The sequence below is a fragment of the Mustela putorius genome, unplaced genomic scaffold, assembly GCF_011764305.1.
Source record: "Mustela putorius furo isolate JIRA1106 unplaced genomic scaffold, ASM1176430v1.1 tig00003863_pilon_pilon_pilon, whole genome shotgun sequence".
NCBI classification, from domain to species: Eukaryota; Metazoa; Chordata; class Mammalia; order Carnivora; family Mustelidae; genus Mustela; species Mustela putorius.
Window position 1 is genome coordinate 23,617,625 of NW_025422015.1, and position 23,426 is coordinate 23,641,050.

At 40.5% G+C, this 23,426-nt stretch overlaps 1 protein-coding gene across 1 annotated transcript in view; it reads left to right on the forward strand.

The window, feature by feature from the left end:
* The first annotated feature begins 11,460 nt into the window (after window positions 1–11,460).
* ARHGAP18 (Rho GTPase activating protein 18) overlaps window positions 11,461–23,426 on the forward strand; it is a 195,745-nt gene continuing 183,779 nt past the window's right edge. Inside the window, exon 1 of the mRNA XM_004740182.3 lies at window positions 11,461–11,519. Within this exon, the coding sequence (XP_004740239.1) occupies window positions 11,476–11,519 (44 nt within the window). The 5' untranslated portion in view covers window positions 11,461–11,475. The remainder of the gene's footprint in view (window positions 11,520–23,426) is intronic.

Here is a 23,426-nt window from a genome sequence, read left to right on the forward strand (position 1 = left end):
CATAGCATAAATTAGGTATGTTTGAATAATTAAGATATTATAAACTAAACAAACAAGAACACGAGAAAACTATACAAGTCACTATGAAAATTGCCAAACAAATTTTATAAAGAAAAAAACCAAGTTTGTAGAAAAGAAATAGTCACTGGAATTTAACAATGACTAAATGGATTAAACATAAGATTTATGAGTATAGAAAGAGATTTGGCAAGTTGGTAGATTCTGCTGAGAAAACTATCCCAGAAGCAACACAATTAAAAAAGAGATGCTGTGAAAGAGTAATGAATAGACATAGAGAATGAGAATGTTTAATATATGCGTAGCTGATATTCCATGAGAAGACACTACAGAGAATATAAGAGAGGCAAGGTTTTAAATAATGTACATAAGGAAGTTTTGCAAATTCAACGTACATAGGAATCCACCCTTTGTAAGTCAAACAAGTAATCAGTTAAGGTCAGAAACAAGAAGATGTTAAGCGGAGCAAAAAGATGGTGGAATAATATATTCAGAATGTTCAGAGAAAAAAAACTGAGAAGCTAGATTCAATCTATTATTCAAATGTAAGGTCAAAATGAAGGGCTATTAAGATAAACAAAACCTGAGGGAATTTACTGTTAACAAAAGTTGTTGAATGAATTATTTAAGGAAAGTATTTCAGAAGAATAGTAATTGCAGAAGGCAATAAGATGTGAGAAGGAAAAAAAAATTTTTACATTTTGGTAAATCATTAAAAATTGAGTATATAAAACACTAAATGCAGTGATCAGTTTGTAGCTGTAAAAACAACGCGATATGAACATTCTGGACAATATTCGCATGTAAGACAGGTGGGATCATTACAGTTAAATTATTCTTTGGGTAGAGAAAACAGAGCAATATTTAAAAATATTTTGAAATTTTTTTTAATATACAAAGTGTGAACTCACACAATTTGCTTTCTAGTTCTGAGCTTTGGTAAATGCATAGAGTCATGGAGTCACACAGAACAGTTCCATTTCTCAAAAAATTGCACTGTGCCCCTCTCTTGTGGAGGATCCCACTCCCTACTGATGACCACTGACAAAAACTGATCTGTTCACCATCTCTGTAGTTTTGCATTTCCAGACTGCTGTATAAATGGGATCACACAGATCCCACTCCGTTGAGTTGGCTTATTTCACTTAACATATGCAGTTGAAATTCATCACATTGTTGCATACTTCACTATGCTTGTTGGTTTTATCCCTGAGTAGTAGTCTTTGTCCATTAATTCCAATATCTCATTGTCTTGGGGTTGGCATCTGATGATTATCTTTTTTTTTTTTTCAAGATTTTGTTTATTTGTCAGAGAGAGAGGGGGAGAGGGAGCACAGGCAGGAGGAGCAGCAGGAAGAGGGAGAAACAGGCTCCCCGCTGAGCAAGGAGCCTGATGTGGGACTCAATACCAGGATTCTAGGATCATGACCTGAGCCGAAGGCACTTAACCTTCTGAGCTACCCAGGCGTCCCTGATGATTATCTTTTATGTATCTTTTCCTTTATGTGTCTTTTACATATTATCCTTTACGTATCTTTTCCTGGCACCCTTTATAAATTTGTGTTGGATCATGGGTATTTTGAACATTATGCTGTGAGACTCTGGGTCCTCTTAAAATCCTGTGGACTATGTTGACTGGAATTGGTCAACATCAGATTGAAAGCTCTATTGCAATCCGTGGGCTGTGGTTCTACTGTCAGTTCAGTTTTCAAATCTAAGCGATGCTATATGGTCTGCCCTATGCACACACCACTCTTGGGCCAGTCTGGAGATTGGGTGCTGTTTTATATCATCACAGCCCTTGCTGTGTTTCTTTTTATCTGTTTTGTACATAGATCAGGTGTGAACTTGGTTTGTATTAAACTAGACACATAATTAGGGAGTCTCATTTTCCAGCTCTGTCATTTCAGGGATTCCTTGATATTCTCAGGCACCTAAGACCCCCTTTTCTGTTTTTCCTGCCAGAAAAAAATGGTCCTACTAAGCTTTTATTAAGAGCATCATATTTGTTTTCTTTTTATCCTTTGACCTATAAATGGGATTAAATATATTTTCTATTTTTGATCTGTTTTTGCATTCATTCAATGAACTCCACTTGGTTATATTATTTTACACCATTACTGTTCTCTTAAATTCTATATATTAATATTTTGTGTAGGATTTTGGCATTAACATTTTCTCTCTCTCCTCTCTCACCCCCTCCCCATGTACATTGCTATGGACTGAATTGTATGCCCCACCCAACCCTCCCTAGCCCTCATTATGATGACATTTGGAGATGAGACTTTCGGGAAGTAACAGGGTTTAGATTAAGGTCATGAGGGTGGGGTTATCATGATGAGATTGGTGGCCTTAAGGAAGGAACATCAAAAAGCTTACTCTCTCCATCATTGTTCTCCATTATATAAAAACACAGCAAGATGGCAGCTATCTGTAAATCAAGAAGAGGGCTCTTACCAGAGCCTAACTGTGCTGGGACCCTGATTTCTGATTTCCAGGCTCTAGTTAATCATCTAGTCCATGGTATCTAATTATGGCAGCCTGAGCTGACTAATACATACATCCTGTTGATTCTATTTCTCTGGAGAACCTTGAATAATGCAGAGGACTTCCTTCTTTCTCTGTATCTGAAACAATTTAAATAACACTGAAATTCTTTGCATACTGAAAGTTTGAAACATATCATTATCCATGGGACCATTTTTGGTTTGGAGTTTATCTGATTAATTTCTGAGTTTCTCGTGTGGTTGTTCATCTGTTAGGTCTTGTCTCTTTTCTGGGGTCATTAATTATTGTTTTTTAACCTTTCTAGAAAATCATCTATTTCAAGTTTTCACATTTGTTTGCATAGGTCTCTAAACTATCATCGTATAATATTTTATGCTGCTTTTTCAATTGTGGTTATTCCTGTCATTACTTTTTCACTCAAACTAACTGTATCAGAGTGAGATTTTAAAACACTTTTACATTGTATCTTTGTTCCTATTAGTTCTTAATATCTTTTGTTTTCCCCTGGATGACAATTTTTAAACATTAGTGAATGATGTTATAGCCCATTCCTCCATATTGGTGTACTTTTTGCTGTTGTTAAATAATTTTTGTCTTTCAAGTTAAATTTTGTACCTCTGCTCCTAATCTGCTATGTTTCTTTAGAAATACCCAATTTTTAAAAATTTATTTTTTAATATGCTTATTTCCTGGCACATTACTACAATTTATTGTGTAAAGGTGAATGATTTATATTTTTTAGTGGACTATATATATTAATTTAATGAAATATGGTAATAGGAACTATAAAGGCTGACCTCAATTCTCTAACCATTTAACATATTCAGAATAGCTAATATTACAGAAGTATTCAACATGTTTCTAAAATGAGAAGTATTTAACACTAAGCAACAATTTTAATATTATCAGAATAAAGATTTCTGTGTAGTAGAGATTGCTAAATTTCTTTCTCTCTTCTGCCCTCTCTTTTAAGACAAACCCCAATCAGCTAGAGGCTACCTTTCCCATCCTGCCTTGAAGAGTTAGGATCATGTGAGTCTCTAGTCAAGGGAATTGAGTGGAAGTATAACATCAACATCATTTCTCTCCAAGGGAATTAGAAATTATTATTATAATAGATATATAATATGTATCTATTATAATATATAAATTATTATCCTCTACTTTCTTTTCTGTTTTAGGTGGCTAGAACCAAGAGACACTGCTCAAGACAATATAAACACAGCATATCTTTGCTCAAATTTTTAAAAAGTGACTGCTCTGGGAAACTGAAGATGCCTTTGCTTTGTCATTGAACTGAATAAAAACACTCACCTTGCAGAGATGATTTACAAAATCATCTTTTTGGATGGACTCGTGATAAACAGCTACTGTGTCTCTCATTTAATCCCTAAGCCAGTGTGATAGAAAAGCATGGTCTGACTTTTGCCACTGATCCATTTTCTACCATGGGGACAAGACCATACTCTAAGGAATGGTCAAACAACAAGAAAGAAGGAACCTGAGTCCTAGAAGGCTTTATGGAACAAAGTCTACCCCATAAAAACCAGAAAGAAATTGATTTATATCTTTTCTGAGTCATTGTATTTTTGGGGTTCCATCGGGTCCCATTACTACAATAGCTAAGTCTATACCTTAGTTATATTTTGGTCCCTGTTTTATAGGAGGCACTGATTTACTACTTGATATTAACTAAGCAAATTCATCTCTCAATTCAACTCCCAGATTCATTGAGTACAGATACTATCTTCAACATAAGACAAAATTAGTCTCTTAATTAGAACATCACCAAAAATGGATCTTGTTGATGCATACCTAAGCACAATGAACTTGTTATATATTTGAATCATTTTATTTTTATTTTTCCATTTTACTAGTGTCTATGTAAGGTGGACATCATGTAGCTTACAAGTATAATTACTTTTCTCATTTTCTCAGTAAGTTCCTGTATAGAATAATCTGCCTATAAAGAGAAGAGGTTTCTTTCTCTCTAGTGATTCATGGAGGAGGATTTCCAGTCAGTAAATGCCAAACAAAATTCCTAGGGACTACAAAAATTTCATTTTTAGAAAATGGTGACTTTACAGGTGAGCAATGTGTCAGTTAACACTATTGCATTATTCCAAATAATGAAAGTAATGGTCTCCCTTCATGCCAATTAAATTTGGGTAGACCCAATGCTTGTCAGACAAAGTGAGTCTTTTATTGCAGGATGTAATATTTATATATGCAGTACTACATTTTGACAAATGTTTGTTAAACACACAATATGTGCCAGGCACAATGCTACACATAAAATATAAAAATTATCCTTACCTTTGAGACACCCATCAGCTGCCTGTGGAAGAGATAAATGAATAAAGAGATAATCTCAATATAAAGTAGTGATTTTGATAAAAGCACCGTGCCAGTCAGTTATTAATTTATTATCTCTCAGCTCCCAATCCATCCTTCATTGCCTGCTTGTGACACCGGAACATTTGTCTCTTGCTATCTGTTAAGCTTTGTCAGTAGAGGGTGCTGGAGGGACACTGCAGGAGGTAGGGAGGTCCCTTCTTGGGTTGTGGATTCCTGGAAGCAAGTGTTCCAGTGTTCTTGCTCTCCAGTGTTAGGCTGGCATGCAGAGCATTTAAGGGGAGCTCATGGGTTTCAGCAACATTCCCATAAAAACCTTTGCAGTATGTTCCCAAAGTATCTCACTAGGCTTTCCAGCAGTAAGTACAGCAGTAACCCCCAGGAGTTAGCAGGTGAGTTCTGCGTTCATAGGAGCAGGTTCTCCATCATCCAGGGGCAGCTCGCCATCTCCAGGCAATGTCTCCTGGATGAGTTCTGCAAGCGCTCCAGCTAGCCCGAGATCAGGAAGTTCAGTGGCGCATCCTCACCCTATGGATTTACTTGGATTGTGTGGGTGCTCAGAGAGTTCAACCGTACCTCTTACAGGTGACTTTTCTGGTAAGTTCAGCTGGTATCTGTCTCACTTTGTTCAACAGCAGCGTCTGGACACAGCCTCCCAGCAAATGTCAGTATCCCAGTGCACAATGCTGAGATCCTTATACAAGGCTTAGCCCATTGGCACTGCTGCAGGAAGCTTCCAGCATGGGAATCCCAGCCCCTATGGTTCATGCCCGTCAGCCTCATCTCGCTGGTGTGGACTAACTGTGGCCTGGGAAGAGCAGCAAACTCCTCTACCCTCCAGTGGGCAACAGCTATCCTAAAAAGGCTGGGTCCCTGTCTCGGGGAGGACCTCCTTCCTTGGGTACCCCCTCAGCCTAGGGGTTGTCAGGGTGGAAAATTTCCCTCTGACCTATGGTCCGCCTAGGTGGACTTAGAATCAAATTGACATGAGACAGATTAAAAGGAGAAAATCACATTTAATGGGTGTACATATGGGAAATACACATAGACATGACATTCCAAAGACAAAGAGGCAACAGGAAGCTTGTATGGGCTAAGTGGGGGCGGGTGGTTTGAGGATACAAAGAGGAGAAATCTCATTAGCAGGAAGGTGAAAGTAGGTATTTGGAAAAACAAGTTGTCCTATTATGCAGATAAGTTTTTTAGGTAAAGGGAAGTCTTTGTTAATAGCTCCTGGTGCAAACTCTCTTTTTCTATGTAAATTCAGACAGTTATGGGGAGGCAAGAGAGCTTTTCCTGCATTTGCAGGGTTTTGATTACTTTTAACTCCAAATAATCATTGTTCCAGAGCAGCCTGCCCTACAGGATATTCTTTAAAGTGCTCTTTATTCCATTGTAATAGTTTTCCTTGAAAATCAATAATAATTCTTTATAGTAAGCTCTCTCTTTTCAAATTATTGAGGTTTCTGCCTCCTTACTGGACCCTGACTTATAAGTACTATTATTAATTATTATTATTATTACTATTATTATCTTAACCATAAGTAAATTGGTTGACCCTAATTAACAACGATACATAGGACACTATTAACATGGAGTGTAACAATATGCCAAAATACCTATATTTACATGTTTTCCTCTTTGCTTAATTATAATACTTAATTACCTTAAGTAATCACAGATTTTTCTAATCTTTCCCCCCTTTAGTGAATCACTTTTAACTTATTTTTACCTGGAAAAGGTACCTGAAAGATCCACTCTCATATCACCTAAAAATGAAAGTTGAGGAATTAGTACAAAGTGTAACCTGGCAGAGGAATTTATTTTCCCAGTCAAGAACCCAAGCGCATTATAAATATAACCTAAAAGTTCAGGAATCCACGGGCCTTGGGGATTGAGTTTGTGAAAAATGGGGCATTAGTCAGCAGGTACCCAACTTCCCTGCCTTGTGGCCCTTAAGTTTCAGAGTAGGACTTCTGTGTGAAGACTTGTGGACCTGCAGGGTTTAGTAGCCAGGGGACTGAGACTGTTCATTCTCTTTAAAAGTATTAGTCATGGAATAGTATTTAATATCTCCTGGAAGCAAATTCTCATAGACTTTAGGGGAGCATTCTCTCTATTATTTTTTTATTTCATTTGAGAGAGAGGAGAGAGAGCACCAGAGGAGGCAGAGGCAGAAGGAGGCTCCCTCCCTCAGCAGGGAGCCTGACACTGAACTCGATCCCAGGACCCCGAGACCACGATCTGACCCGAGGGCAGATGCTTACTGACTGAGCCACCCAGGCGCCCCGTTCCCTATTTCTTTTGTAAGGAGTTATTATTACAGAAGTTTGAGGCCACATATTCTAGAATTCAGCTTGAGTAACAGAGTAACAAACTGCTGGGATCCTACTATGTGAAACATATAATGGGACAAAGGTAGACCCAATTCCTTCCCTTAAATTTATAATCTAGTGAAGCGACTCATCTACATGACAGATAGAATGTAGGACAAGATCGAATGAGCAATAAATGAAAAGCATGGCAGCCATGGGAAAGTGCCTTCTACCCTTCCAGACACAAAGAGCATAGGTGACTAAGGCCACAGCTCCTATGCCCTGACAGTCACATAGCTCTTTTGTTGAAGCCCCATATCCCACAGGCTTCTCCTAGGCAACCACCGATGGTGGCAATGATATTGAAGCAGCTCACTTCTGGGAGAAGCTGGATCCGTTCAAGGGAAGACTTTGGCTTGCGGATTCATCAACAGCCTCCCTGAACTTTCCACAGAACTACACTGCATCCAGCTTCCTCCCTTCCTTCTCTCTCCACTCAGGGTCAGACCTGATTGTAGTCTGATGGCTCCCCGTCTTGTCCAGCTCTCTTCCTATTTTGTTTTTTCAGATATTTTCCTTAATAAAGTTGTTGCACATTTAATCTCATCTTGGCTCGGCTTCTTGAGGGACCCACAGTTACACACAGAGGTACATGTGACATGTATGAAAATATAGAAGGTTGAAATATTAATTCTGAAAATCCACTTCAGATAAAGCATCTTTTAATCTGGACCTTGAAGGAAGAGTTGGTTACTGGTAGGAGAAAATGGAGGACGAAGACAGGCTGTGCTCTGGGACAGCAAATGACATGGTTAGAGCTAGTAGTTTAAATGTAAAATGCCTACCCGAAAATCATGGGAAACAAATGTACAAATGTGAATGGGACCAGGAGAACATTCTCCAAATGCTATGCTAAGAAATTTAGTTATTTCTTAATCATTTTAGGATTTTGAATAAGAAATTAAAAAAAAAAAAGTTTATCTCAGGTAGGAGGCTTTTGACTATTTAAAGTGCCTTTCAACAGATTTTATTGGCTCACGTTCCAAGAGGTGAGGTAAGGAAGACATTTGTGTAGGTGGATCAGTTTAATGATATTCATCAAGGACCTAGGTTTTTCATCTCTGCCTTTTGCTTTGTAGAGCATTTGTTCTTTTTTTTTTTTTAAGATTTTATTTATGTATTTGACAGAGATCACAAGTAGGCAGAGAGACAGACGGAGAGAGAGGGGGAAGCAGGCTCCCCGCCGAGCAGAGAGCCCGATGGGGGCTCGATCCCAGGACCCCCGAGATCATGACCTGAGCCGAAGGCAGAGGGTCAACCCACTGAACCACCCAGGCGCCCCCAGCATTGGTTCTTTACAAGTACAATCTTTTCAAGGTAAAAGAATGGTTCCCAGTAACATTAAGGGCTGCATGCTTAACCTGTTTGAAAATGAGACATTAGTGTTTTTCATAATTCTCACTTATGAGAAAAGAAAAACACTTCTGACATCTGTTGCAAACTTTCTTAGCATCTTTATGGCTTAAAATTGGGTTACATACCCATCTCTTAACCAATGAATGGTGAAGGTGTGGGAAATTAGACCAGTTAGACCAGTCAAGGTATTACTGGGCAAATGGACTATTTACGAATGAATAAATAATCATAATTGGGGATCTACTAGGAGAAACCTGGGAGGACTTACCAAGACACCTAACAAAATTCACTGTAATGATAAAGGAATTTTAGGAAGAGAATTTAGGGGAAGTATGGAAAAAGAATTGAAGAGTAAGGGACTAAAACAGAGGGGCTGGTTGGGTAGTTTTTGAGAACAAGATTCACTGCAAAATGATGAATAGCAAAAAGAAAAAAAATGTAGGGCATTAATGAGAAAGACGGTATAAGGAGTTTTTGCTATGAAATAAAATGTATCCATAGGATCCGTGGTAAGGATAGATATGCCTCCATCTCTATTACTATTTGGGGTAGAGAAGCAGGAATTAAAGACCAAACTACTCTACCCTAGTTATCTATATTTATTGGGTCTGCACAAATAGGCCTACATCTGCTTTTCCAGCTATGAAGTCTTTGGCTTGATTGAAAAAATTATTTTTCGTTCTGGAATCACTTTTAGGAAATATCCCTAAATTAACTCCACCAATTTTGTAATTGATCAGTACAATTAGAAGGACTCCCTAGGGTGCCTCAACTAATCTGAAAACATGTAAAACCAGTAATTGTGCAAATGTAGACAACTGTATAGAAGCCAATAGCCAGCATTATTTCAGTCCTTAAAGAATTCACCACTGGGGGCTCCTGGGTGGCTCAGTGGGTTAAGCCTCTGCCTTCGGCTCAGGTCATGATCTTAGAGTCCTGGGATCGGCTCCTACATCAGGCTCTCTGCTTAGCGGGGAGCCTGCTTCCTCCTCTCTCTCTGCCTGCTTGTGATCTCTCTCTGTCAAATAAATAAATAAAATCTAAAAAAAAAAAAAAAATTCACCACTGGTGGTAGGTGAGGCATGATTTAGCTGAGGACAATCCAGGAAGCCTGGTTATAAAAGTTTGCACTAGAGAGACATAGGAGAGGGGGGATAGGAAATGTTCTGGACTCAAGAAGCACTCAGGAGACGCAGACTCTTAACTTAAGAAAAGGTGGTCAAAGGATAGAGGAAGGAGGAGTAACGAGAGAGGGAATTTTCCTGCCTAAAGGGATTGTATCAATGGGCCGAGGTAATACCTGGTAAGGATTCCAGAAACACCTGACTCTCAGCTCACCCATGTGTTCTGTCTGGATTTTCACAGGCCCAGCTTTGAGCCATGAGTGCCTCTTGGATTCACCCTCCACAGACTTGGCAGGAATGACTGGCTTAAAGTTTTTCAAAATGAAATAATTCTGTTATCTGCAAACCACAGAGAGTCAATGTCCCTGGTTTCAACAGTAGCAGAACATGCTCTAGGTTTGGCTCAGCTGCCTAAGAGTTATCTTAGAGGGCTGGAAAAAGAAGAAAAGGGACACACACACAAAACAACAACAAGAAAATGAAAATCATTTTTAAAACTAATTTGCTTATGTGTTGGACACTTATACAACAGACGTTAAGTGTATTCCTATTTTCAAATACTTGCTCTGCCTGAAACACGAAGCTGAGAAGGTTAAGAGTTCATATCAAATTCAAGGACGTCAGCCTGCCTGTGCCATTTACAGATTAACCCACAACTCATCTTCTAGCAAGCATTTATGGAGTACTTGTCATTTACCAAACCCTGAAAAAGGATTTGTGTTTACAGTCGTGAATAAGCAACACTCCCTGGTATCTGAAGCTTGCCATCTGAAAGGTTTAAACTTCAAAATGTAAGTTATTATGATATAAATTAACATTTAAACCTCAATAATTGCACACCTTATAAAATGTTTTTCTTAAGAAGGTCATTGTCTTTAGGCAGATTTCATTGTGTACATATCAACTGATTTATGACACATTGCTTACTCAGACTTTCAAATGCAGGCAATTTCATTCCAAACCTTTGAGTGATAGTGATTTTCTAGGTTTAAAATCCTTTCACTGCCTACACTACTTAACTGTGACCCCAGAGACAGCTTAACTGCGCAGAAAGACTAAACAGTACTGATAGCTTCCAAACATCTTTATCAATCTAATCGATAATATATTTGCTAATTGCAATGCAATATATCTCTTTTGGGGGGGGGGGGAGCAGGTCATCTCCACGTTGACGAAATCACCTCCACTCAATCTCACCCCTGCACACTTCTGCCTTCTCCCCTTCTCAAATCAGGAAGAGAAGTCACCGGTTGAAAGGCCCTCGCCGCGCCGGGGACCAGCCGAGCATGCTCAGTAGCCGGGCGGCTTCCTGAGCTCTCCGCCTGCTCCGGCTTGCCCTGGGCTCCGGGAAGCGCCGGGGCTGTGCCGCAGCTGGTCCTCGTTCCTGGAAAGCTGCTCTCTGCCCAGTAACATGCGGCTTTAGGATCGTCAGCTGCGGCCGCGCAGCCCTGGGCTCTCCCGGGCTGCACTCCGCCTGCTCCGCGCGGGGCTCCTCTCAGCACCCCGGCGTGCACGCTGCAGCCCGGTGCTTCCAGCAGCTGCTGGATGATGGAGCACAAACGACGGGCTTGTGCTTAACCGTGAAGGGCGAGCGAGAGCCGCTTGTCTTCGGAGCCAGAGAGGGGAGGTGTGTCCCGGGAGAAAGGACCTGGCCAGATTCTGGCAGCCGCTCCAAAACAAACCTCGCGTCCTTTTTCACTTCTTGGCACGCTGGCATTGCCGGCTCTTGACTTGGAAAGATGGTTACAGTAGTCACCAAGCTGGTGTACTGCTTTCACTTCAGGTAAGGGGGGTTCCTTTGCGTGCTTTTCTCTTTTCAGTGCTTTTGCTAGCTCTGAAATCCGCAGCTGGGAAGGGTTTTGTAACTGTTAGCCTTGCTCTCACATTGCAGGTTTGCTTTTAACGAAGACTGAGAAAAAGGACTTTTTGTGTGATTTTAAAAATCCTTGGAGGATGAAGTTGAAATAAACGTCAGTGTTCTTTATTACCTCTTGTTATTTTTATCCCTGTCCCCCACTTGCTTGGTAAAATTTGGGTCTCTGTTTACAAAATGAGGTTAAAAGTACAAAAAAAAAAAAAAAATCTGGCATATTCCAGGCAGATACATATAGGCAAGTGGATGTTGTAATTGGCAGCCTTTTTAAAATGAAAATGTAAGTGAAATTTCTAAATTTCACTTATAGCCGAGGGAGAGTCATATTAAAATTCAGCATCAACCTTGCTCAGCATTGAACTTCAGCGGACTGGAAAGGAAACGTTCATTCTACAGGTATCAGGTTATTTGTAAAAACAAAATGTTCAGGGTTTTACTCCTGAGGGATCAATAGGAGTCCACAAGTTTAAAGAAAAAAAAAAAAATTAGCACCCCTCATGTCCTTGGGTGTTGAACAGGATAGCTTCTCCACAGAGGCATCAGCTAAAGAGTAAAAAACATGTAAATCAACTTCGTGGTTGCAAATTATATTTTTGGTGAAAGCTGGAGTCAACATCTTTAGATGGATCTTCATGTAAAAGAAAAAAGTTTTCAGAACATAAAGAGAGCATTCAAATAAATGTAAGCCCTGCACTACCAAAGAAACTGTCCAAAATGTCATGGAATGGTGGCTACAGTTTCCATTACTGTTAATTAAACTGGAGGTTTTGAGAGAAAGGGTCACTTTTCTCAATTAACCCCAACCTACTAAGCAAGAGGAGGTCCACAAGTATTCCGTAACATAGAGTGATGGAAATCAAATGGGGCAGAGAAATGTTTTCTTTCTAATCAGCTGTTAAATTTACTTCCTCAATTTAGAGATAAATTTATTAATAACTCACTTTAAAACAGTATGCTGTTTCTCTATGACAGCAAAGGACCCAAACATAGAGGAAGGAAAAAGATAAGGAAATACTTGATGGAAATATTTGGAAAAAAGTTAGAATTTCTGGACAGATTATTGCTTTTAAGGCCTTCTTTAGTAGGGGGTGATGTTTAGTCAGTAATTTTTAATTAAGTTTTTACGTTCAAGTATGATTAAAATACAGTGTTATGTTGGTTTCAGGTGTACAGTATAGTGATTCAACACTTCTACAAAGGGCTCAGTGCTCATCACGATGAGTGCCTTAATTTCCTGCACCTATTTCATCCTCCCCTAAAGCCACCTTCCGTTTTAACAACAGGTGTGTGTGATGCATTCCCTTGTGGGCCCATTTAACTCTGAACAAGTGAACAACCTCTAGTAAGACAGTGTGTGGGAGCTAGGCCGCCCAGACCTACACCTTCCTATTTCGAGTTTATTGTGTAGGGACTGGAACCAACTGCCTTGAGTTAACAGGCTTTGTTCTACAGAAGGCACAGAGTTCTATAAAGTCCCATTACGAGCCTGGGAACTGGGAGAAATCCATCTCTTCCTCCCTTTTCTGGTGTAAACTTCCCAGCTCTATACAGTCCTGACACCCTGAAGTTCTGAACTCACAGCTGACCTGCGGCAAGACAAAAGGTATCCAGGGACTCTGAGGGTAATAGTCTGGCCTCTCATGTTTGTAGATTCACACTAGCTGAGCACCAGTCCGGGTGTCCCTCCGTGGAGTTGACGTAAGAAGCACCCTTTTCCGAAGCTCCAAAAGACCCAGGATTTTATTGAGAGAAACTGTCATCGGAGGCCCGCCTCTTCTCGTTCTTGGTGTTTCTGAGAGGTGTTTTTGTCCCCTGCCTAATTAGCAGTGATCATTCTGGTTCTAGTTAGAAAGTTCTAATACTCAGGACTACTGTCAGCCATCACCTGGAACAGTGTCTTAATGATCAGTTGGAAGAAGAAAATAGGAAACAAAGTTATTCTACATTTGGATTTTAGGTAGGCCATTCGGTTTCTTCTCCTCCTGTCTCCCCTGTGGATCCCAGTGCCAGTCATTATGTTCCCCTTTAGAAGAGTTGAGAGTGGTGGTGGGGCCATCCTGCCCTTTTATTATCTGTTACTAACCTGTCCCTGTCTCACGGCTCTTCCATATCAGATAGGAAACAGGTGGGCTGTCACAAACTCCCTCAGTCTGTGAAGGAAGCACTTGAAATGGAATGAATTTCATTTTTCCTCTTAACAATCGAATAGTGCTAGTACTTCAGTCCTAGTAGGTGTGTGTTCCAGTCTTTTCCTTCATTAAATAAGAACTTCTATCTGCTTCTCCATTTCTGCCCCTGTTTTGGAGACAGGCTCAAGTAGTGTTTAGGATTCGAACCCACTTCAGCTGCAACATGTTGATTCTCAAAACCTAGATCAGGATAAATCTCACATGTTTTCAATAGAGGAGCCACATGATCAGAAATGTTTTCATTTTAATAATTTTATGGAACTTTCTCAGCTATCCCTCCTGTCAGATTTTCTGTGGCAGTTTAAAAAGAGCTCATCAACTATCTTTGAGGGCCATGAAAGGGGTCAGTCACTGATTGCTTTTGATTTGATAAATGTGTTTTCCATTATTTAGGACAACTTTTAGCTTGGGTTTCAGCAACTTAAGGAGAAGATAACTGTACCCATGTACCCATACAGAACTAGTATTTCTCAATATTAACTGGAATCCAGACAAGAAGCGAGACATCAAACTAGTTCTAGACTTCATATATTTATGTACCAAATCCCAGGAATTCTGGGCCTTTTTCAAGGGCATAGTTAGCTTTTAGGCCTGCCAGCAACTTTCAGGTTGTCACTGGCCGGAACTTAATTTGGGAATACAAAGACATCCTAAGGTGTGAGGATAGGTCTGGTTTTGTTTCTCTGTGACATTGTTTTCTGCTGAGTAGCTTAGCATTGGGAAGATAAGAGTACAAATCCAGTTTTTATCTGAATATCTGCATTTTGGGGAATATACAGGTATCTACATTCCACTCCCTCCTTTATCTTGAAGTTTCTTGAGCTATTGTGTTTGAATGTCTTGGTTAGATCACATGTTAAAAAAAAAAGATTGCAGAGTTAACCTGGCGAATCTCTTAGTTCAGTTCCAAGTAGCCCCTGGGAAAAGCGTAGGAAAGAAGAATGATAACCCTCATTTTCTGCTTCTACTTCCATGTATCACAACAGTCTAGCAACGGTGATGTCATGGTGTGCTGAGAAAGAAAATGTGCCATCTTAATCACTTCCTCAAATACAGCATAAAATAAACTTGAAGGCAACGTGCAGATAAAATCTTGCCAGCTGATAACCCCTACCCCCTTACCAAAGTTCATTGTGCATCTATAGGACGAGCTCTGTGGAGATATTCAGGACAGATGTTTGAACAAGATGAATAAGGTTCCAGTTCTCAAGGGGTTTATAAAGGGAGAGGATGGTGGTTCAAATGGGGAGGGAGACCATAAATAAAATAATACCAGGTCCTTGTAAGTGCTGTGAAGAGCAGAACAAGAAATAGTATGGAATGTGTCTCCCGGGAGGGCACTCAGGGAAGCCCTCTCTGAAGAGACAGCCTTTGATTTGGGACGAGTATGGAGGTGAAGTCTGCGGACCTGTTCCTGGTTGCTTGGTTTGTTCTAGAGACAGATGTAAAACAGTATGGCTGGGAGGAGAAAGGCATTGGGGAGAGAGAGGGTTAGGGAAAGGTGTGGTGGTAGACAGGGGTAGGAGTGGATAGGAATTAGGGACAGGTGTGGGGGGAGGAGTAAATTAGGAGATAAAATCAGAGGGAGGGATAGGCCAGGGCCAGGTGCATGGGTCTTGCAGAGACTGAATTCTCTGTGCAGCGAACCTACTGGAGGACTCTACATTTTAAAGGAACACTATGGCTGCTAAATGGAGAAGGCACCGTAGGGCCAGAGAGAAAGCTGGAATTTATGTCACAGACAGGAGGTGTCACAAGTAGCTTGAACTAAGGAGGTAAGGAGGAAGAAGCCGGCATGAATGACTTTCTTTCCTCTGCAAATTACATTTTATTTCTGATGACAGAAGTGATGTATTTTTGCCATAGAAAACCTAAAAAATACACAGAAATGTTCCCAAAAGTATGAAATCATAATCCTACCACCGAAGCTGAATCCCTATAATATATTTGGTAGGTGTCCTATAGAAAACTTGGGAAATACGGGGACCTGCTCCCAAAAGAAATGAAATATTCCACAATCTTGCCACTCAATTTGACATGGAATATTTTTGTTATCTATTGCCTGAATCCTTTTTGAAGCCAGTATATTATTTTTAGGAAACTAGTTTATTCTGGGTATTCTGATAAAACAGCTGTAGGTTTAAGTAAACTAGAAAATGTCTAGTCTAATCTGAATGAAACAGTCAGTTTCTGTGCCATAGAGTCAGTCCCTTCTTTTTTCATTAAATATTTCACTGTACCCCAGATGCTGGGGCTCTATGATCTGCAGTGAATGCTGTCTTAATAAACCATTCCCTCCCAGGGTGCCAGGGTGGCTCGGTTGTTAAAGTGTCCCACTCTTGGTTTCATCTCAAATGGTGATCTCAGGGTCATGAGATCAAGCCCAGTGTTGGGCTCCAAGCTCAGGGGAGAGTCTGTAGGAGAATCAGTCTCTCTCTCTCTCTCCCCACCCCCCTCACTCCCTACCTCCCCTTCTCTTCTCTCTTTTTGGCCCTCCCCCTTGTTCAATAAATAATCTTAAAAATAAACCATCCCCTCCCTTGTCTCAAATCAATTCCTTGACATCCCTTGGGATTAGGAAAGCCGAATTTGACCCTTTGAACTTAGATGTAAATTGTGCTGTTTACTGTCCCTGCTTTTGAGAAGATGGTACTAGAACTTTCTAGCTGTTTCTGGACTATTTTCACTAACATTAGTCCAGTGATTTTGGGAGGGAGGCCTGGCCTGCCGTGGCCTGGGCCAAGAGTAATCTTGCAGCTGAGAAGACCAGACATTTATTTTTCTAGGTATGTGTTGATAGGCCTTCACTTCCCAGGGGTACTTATTGGTAGGGGGGCAATCTGGCCGTCGTCTTCTGTGGCTCCCTAAAAATGTGACCATTTCACCCCTACTCTGGTTTTGACATGCATTACCTTTTACAGGTGCATCACATATTGGTTACTGTTAAAAATATTAGTAGTTTGCATTGTGTTTTCAAGTTTTCAGAGTGGTTTCATATAAGTTACACTGTTAAACATTTGCGACTACACTTTATCTTTCCCCAAATGTCTGAAGTTCAACAAATCCACAAAAGAATAGGGTCTTATTCCAAGCTTGCTTGCTTCTCCTGCTCTGTCTCCTGACTCAGGTAAGGATCTTACCTGTTCTACAGTCTCCCAAGTGAGACAGGGGAGAAATCTTCCTTCGCTCTTTCTTCCCCATCTAATAGGAAAGAATAGCTTTGCAAAATCAGAAAAGCCTCTCAATTTTTTTTTTTTTTTTCTGCTACCCATCCCACTGGTCACTGTTTTGTGGTCAACTTCTTTCACTGGGTCCATTAAGCATGCTCCAGCAATCACCCCCGATTCGGGCCTCTGTGCTACAGTGAGAGTGATTTATTGGGGCTTTCTACTTTCAAGTATTTGATCATAACAATTTCCAGATTATATGGTACCATGCCGTATGTTTGGATAATCTCGGAATTTCTCAGACATAAGGTACATCTCAATTTTCCTTCATCATCTTTTTTTTAAAATTTTTTTTTTAATCTCCTTTTCCTCACTGGTTTACCCTGTGGTCCAACTATATTGATTTTCTCTTCATATCCTCAGTGTTTAGTCTTCAGCTTTTTGCCTCTGCACTTGCCATTCCCTCTACCTGGAATATGTTTCTCCTTGTTCTTCAAGTGGCATAATCCTGTTCCTTCCCAGAGGCCCAGACCTGCTACTGTCTGTTTCATAGCTCCTTCAGGGATTGTCAGTCACCCCTTATATATTCCCAGAGCAATCTGATCCATTTTAAAGCATTTTTTAGTGGCCACTCAATAAACGGCAATTTATTCATTTCCTGTTATAATACAGTATTTATTGTGTGCCTTCCATGTGCCTGATACATTAGTTCTTGGAGTCACAAGGATGAATAAAGTATGGACTTGCCCTCTATGAATGTACAGCCTAATGGCAAGATACCTACAAAGAGAGAGGCCATGATGGGAGAAAAGGGGGATGCCGGTTGGGGTCATTATTACTGTTATTACACAGTTTGGGGGGGTCTTTGGACCAGGCTTCTTTCTTCAGCCTTGTGCGCTCATTATGCAATTAGTACACTGAGCCCTGAAACCATGAGCTGAGGTCCATGGATTAATGGGTCAGGTTGTGACTTAATGGAATCAAACCGTCATGATTAGAACGACACTATCATATCAGATGTCTCACTGGCGTTATTTTTACATCCTACTATCCCTCTACTGATATTCCGATCAGATCTCTTTTTCACTCTATGGTAGAGAATATTGTTTTTTAATGGACTTCTTAAAAAATCTCTGGCACTTCTAAATACAAAACAAAGTCCAGACGTTTCCCAGGTACTCTCTGCTCCCACACAGGCATAGCCTCTCCCATTATCTACATCCCTCACCAGAGGAAGACATCTGTTACAATTGTTGAACCTCCATTGGCACATCATCATCACCCAGAGTCCATAGTTGACTTTAGGGTTCACTCTGGGTTTCCTACATTCTGTAGGTTTGGACAAATCTAGGATGCATGTATCTCCCAGTATACTATCTTACACAGTAGTTTCACTGCCCTTAAAGTGCACTGTGCTCTGTTGATTCATCTGCCCTCTGCCCTAATCCCTGGCAACACTGATCATTTTACTGTCTCCATCGTTTGCCTTTTTCACAATGCCCTATAGTTAGAATCCTACAGTATGTAGTCTTTCCAAAGTGGCTTCATTCAGGTAGTAATATGTATTTGTTTTCCTGTTGCCTTTTCATGACATAATAGCTCATTCTTTGGAACACTGAATAATATTTCATTGTGTGGCTATCTCACATGGCATTGTTTCCAATTTCTATTTTTTCTTCTGTTGGACTTGGGTTTATGGGGGTAGGGCTTTGATGTTTGGTGCCAGGCAACTAGAATGCACCTAATTAGTATTTCTGTGAGAATAAGTTATAAATAAACAAATGAGACACACCACTTTTTCTTTCTAGCCTGCTCTCCTTCACCTGGAATAGCTTCTAGATTGGCTAAGTGTGTGCTCATGAGAGAATATGCATTCTTGGGTGAGGGATGGTATGTTTCATTCCTCTCCACAGTCCACTTCCCCCAACTACTCTGCCATTATTTCTTAAACTCAGGGGTCAGCAAACTATAGCCTTTGGGCCAAATCTGACGTGACAGCTGTTTTTGTAAGTAAAGTTTTATTGGAACACAGCTATACCCGTCATTTATGCATGGTGAACGGCAGAGCTGAGTGGCTATGATAGAGACCATGTGGCCTGCTGGGCTGAAAACCTTTACTCTTTGGGTCTTTACAGCGAAAGTTTGCTGACCTCTGTCCTAACCCAGGGAAGGAGCTGGAGGCTGAGCTCAAGGTGGTCAGCGTGATTGCTTATAGAAACATGTCCAAGGTAGCAGCTGTTAGGTTCTTTTAGGGAGAAATACATTTCTGAGATTTATTTTGATTTGTGTGTTGAATAAAGAAACTATAAAAAGAAAACCTGCTGAAAGGTCTGGTTGCTTTGTTTTAGGTATTACAAGACAAATGATGTGGCCTCATTTTTTAATTAAACAGCAATTTTCAAACTTGAACATGAATCAGAATCACCTGGAGGGCTTGCTGAGCTGCAGTGTGCGCCCCTCCCCCAGTAAGGTTCTAATTCAGTAGGTCTGGGTGGTGATCCTGAAGGGACCTTACCAACAAGCTCCCAGATGTTGCTGATGCTGCTGGTCTGGAGGCCAGACTTTGAGAACCATTGGTTTAGAACAAGAGTCCTGAGACTTAGCTCTCTGTTTCAGAATCATGTAGTGAATTTAAAAACATTTTATTTAAAAAAAAAAAAAAGCTTGAGTCTCACCCTAGATTTACCAAGTCAGAATCCCCAGCATTGGGCGCCTGGGTGGCTCAGTGGGTTAAGCCACTGCCTTCGGCTCAGGTCATGATCTCAGGGTCCTGGGATCGAGTCCCGCATTGGGCTCTCTGCTCGGCAGGGAGCCTGCTTCCCTCTCTCTCTCTCTGCCTGCCTCTCCATCTACTTGTGATTTCTCTCTGTCAAATAAATAAATAAATCTTTAAAAAAAAAAAAAAAAGAATCCCCAGCATTGGTCTGTGGTCTGTATTTTAAAAAGAATGATTTTGAAGAAAACTTATTTAGTCAACATGCTTTTGAAACTATTCTATGGGCTTTGCGGATTAAGGTGTATCTAAGAGGTTTTGACTAAAAAGCTTGAAATAACAGTGAGATACAGATTTCGTTATATTCTCAGTTTTAAAAACTCTAAACTGGAATCTGGTTTTGTGTATGTACGTTACATTTATCAGTAGACTTAAAAAAAAAAAAGTCCAAAAAGTACACTGTGTTCAATTCAGTAGATAATTTTTTCTTTTCCTTAGCAAACTTGATGTGTGAGTTTGTAAATTTTCTTTCCCTGAGTAAAATTAATTTTAAGTCAGTGTTTGATGATTCCCTTTACCTCTTTTCTTGAAAGTGAGGTTTCATTTTGAATAGGGGCATGAACAACTCCTATTCCGTGACCTAAGGGTTCACGATAGCAAGTTGAAGTATACAAGTATCTGCTGGAAATGGCATGGAAAGTCTCCTTTCCTGACTCTTCCTCCTCTGTGTGCAGGGGGAACACATTCTTTAACATCTGGGTAGGTGTCTTTAAAACAACACAGAGCCCCATTCCTCCATATGTGCTTTTGCTCAGAGAACTTCTTCCCCCTTAGCCACAATTTCAGTATGCTATAAAGCTGTGTTCATTTTAATTCTGTTGATTGCTATTTGTAATGTTCTGAAGCTGAGTATTATGTCAGAATGCAAATAAAGCAAAGCAACCATGAAATAGTAAATGTAGAAGAACCGAGTCTTTGGCACTTTGACAGCTAATGTAGTAACCTCAACCGTCATGAGCCGTACAAAGAGCTTTGAAGTACTGTGTGTATGAAGGGACAGGCATTTTTGGTCATGCTTTTGGTCTGCACTTTTTTCTGCCCTCTCTCTGACCTTTAAAAGGATAGGAATAAAAATACCTAGATTTGGGTTTATAGATCCCCAAATCCTTACAACAAAACAGTCGTCAGTGTCTTAAACTACATAATTCTATATTATGAAATCATGATGGTTACTCACGTGAAATGTCAGAATATGAGTTTGACAAATGACTTAACAAGGCTAATGTTCTAAAGTATGGAAGAGCTCATTTACTTAGTGCATTTGAATTAAATCAAGTTTCAAACTGGCTGTCTTGAATGAAAATTTTCACTTCTTCTTTTTTTTTTTTTTGGCATTTCCTTAGAAGATTAGAAAGGATATTGGGAAGATATTGCGAGCAAAGTAGAAATGAAGACTTGTAATTTTTTTCCTTTTCATAAACTCATGAATATCACTTACTTATGCCTCTGTCAGCTCTACAAAGAGGGGCCTTTAGGGCCCTAAAGGGCACGTGGGTGGCTCAGTCATTAAGCGTCTGCTTTCGGCTCAGGTCATGGTCCCAGGGTCCTGGGATTGAGTCCCACATTGGGCTCCCTGTTTGCGGGAAGTCTGCTTCTCCATCTCCCACTCCCCCTGCTTGTGTTCCCCCTCTTGCTGTGTCTCTCTGTCAAATAAATAAATAAAATCTTAAAAAAAAAAAAAAGAGGGGCCTTTATTCCTAAGTACTAATTTTTGTAGCTTCTAGAAAATAGCAGCACCCAGGAAAACCTGAAAGTAATAGAGAATAAAAATTCATTATTCTGTGGTTATTTTAAGCTCCTTCTTTGGAAGTGTTAGGGCTACTCATTCAACTACAAGAATTTATTGAAATGGAGACTCTTTCATGATGATGAGTGTTTTTCAGTAATCTCATCACTTTTTGTCTGTTTGAATGTCATTTCTCAGGTGGGAATGTTCCAGATTCCTGCCCTACACACAGACAAGGCCAGTGACCTAGGCAGAGCTCAGAGCTCTCATTTTAAGAGCAAAATGAGTAGTTTTTTTCTGCACTGCTGTTAGGAAGGCCCTTTACGTCCAGGGGTTCCCAATATGAATATGCTTTGTGCACATTCAGATGCTTGGTTTAATGCTCTGCTGTCACTGTCTTGAAATGCTTACTACTTTCTGAACAAGGGACCCTGCATTTTGTCCTGGACCCCACAGTAGTGAAGTTAGCCCTGCCCCCAGGAACTGTATCTTTTTCATCTTTATTTCCCTGTGTATTTTTAGCCTGGTGCCTGATGTGCAAATGAGTGAGTGAAAGAAGGAGCGCTCCCCTTGTTCTGAGAGCAAAATGACTTAGATAGTGTTGCTTTTCGAATTGCTCATAGGAGTGCAGGCTAGGTCAGTCAGTGGATTCCCAAAATGAGTGTTTTTCAGAAACCATGAGGCAGTTGCTTGAATGGTTGGGTAGAAGTAGGGGGTAGTGAATAAATTTTGAAAGAGTACAGATTCTCTGGCTTGACCTCAATTTTCCTGAATCAAAATTTTCTATATGAAGCTAGACCAGGGATCTGTGATTCAAAAAGCTTCTTAGGTACTCTTGTGCCTGTGCATGGAGTATGGTCTTCTCCCATAGAGCTCTGGAAGTTCTGTAGGTTTGTTCTGCTGGGGGCATAGGTTTCGGGCTTGTCTGGGTTGTCAATAAAAAAGGGCCTGATTCAAATGACAGCAAGTGCAGTTTCGAAGACAACAGGGCATGGCTGGGCTTAAAATTAGTATAACAGACCCAGGTCCCCAATGATACTTCTATGATACCAACAAGGTTACCATTTGTCTGATTGCTTATGCCTCCATTGGAAGGGATCTGATGTGTTGTGCAGTATATGCTTACCAACTCCCAAAGCATGAGGTGAAGGTTGGCCTTACAACCATGTTAGAGCACCTAGTGTAGTCACTGCCCTCTCCCCAGGTTTGGCCACATGACGCCTACTTCCAAGTGGAACTAACTAAAGGGGAAAGGAATATGGAAGGCCTGATGGTAAGCCTGGTGCCTTCATGTGCAGTTTGCATGGGGCCTTGCCAGAACTACTACAGATTTGTGGAGGTTTGGGATGGAGCAGAGAGGTCTACAGGTAGCTGTGGGTTGGATGTCAGCTTGTCTGTTGGATGTTGGCTTGTCATTTAGAAAGCAACGATCCCATGTAGGAGGACATCTTACCCAAGTCATGGGTCAGAATGGTGGCTACAATATACATCACTTCATGAAAGATGGTGCTTCTAAGAGGCAAGTCTCTTCATATGTATAGAATCTTGTAACTCTGGACATGCTGGAGAGTGCAAAGTTAACATTATTCAGTGAAAGCACCTAGTCTATGAAAAACACCTCAGAAGTTTCACAAAGAGAGGTGGAACTGTTCTCAAGTGTCTCTCACCCAGAAGGAAAGTTGTGTTGTTCAAGTGCAGACATCCTTAGAGCTCGGGCTCAGGAGGAGTTCTCATAGTTCAACTCCAAATAATCCCTGGCTGTCCTTGGCTGGGAAGAGTGTTGAGACGAAGGCATTGTTGTTAACCAAGGCAAGAGGAAATTTCCATGGTGGAGCCATGGAAAGGACAACAACTAATAGCAAGGGTTAAAAAAGAATGTGTAGAAACAGAAGGTCATTGTTTAACCACTTGCTTGCTTTCATTCATTACTCAGTAACTGTGTTTTGAGCATCTTTAATGTGT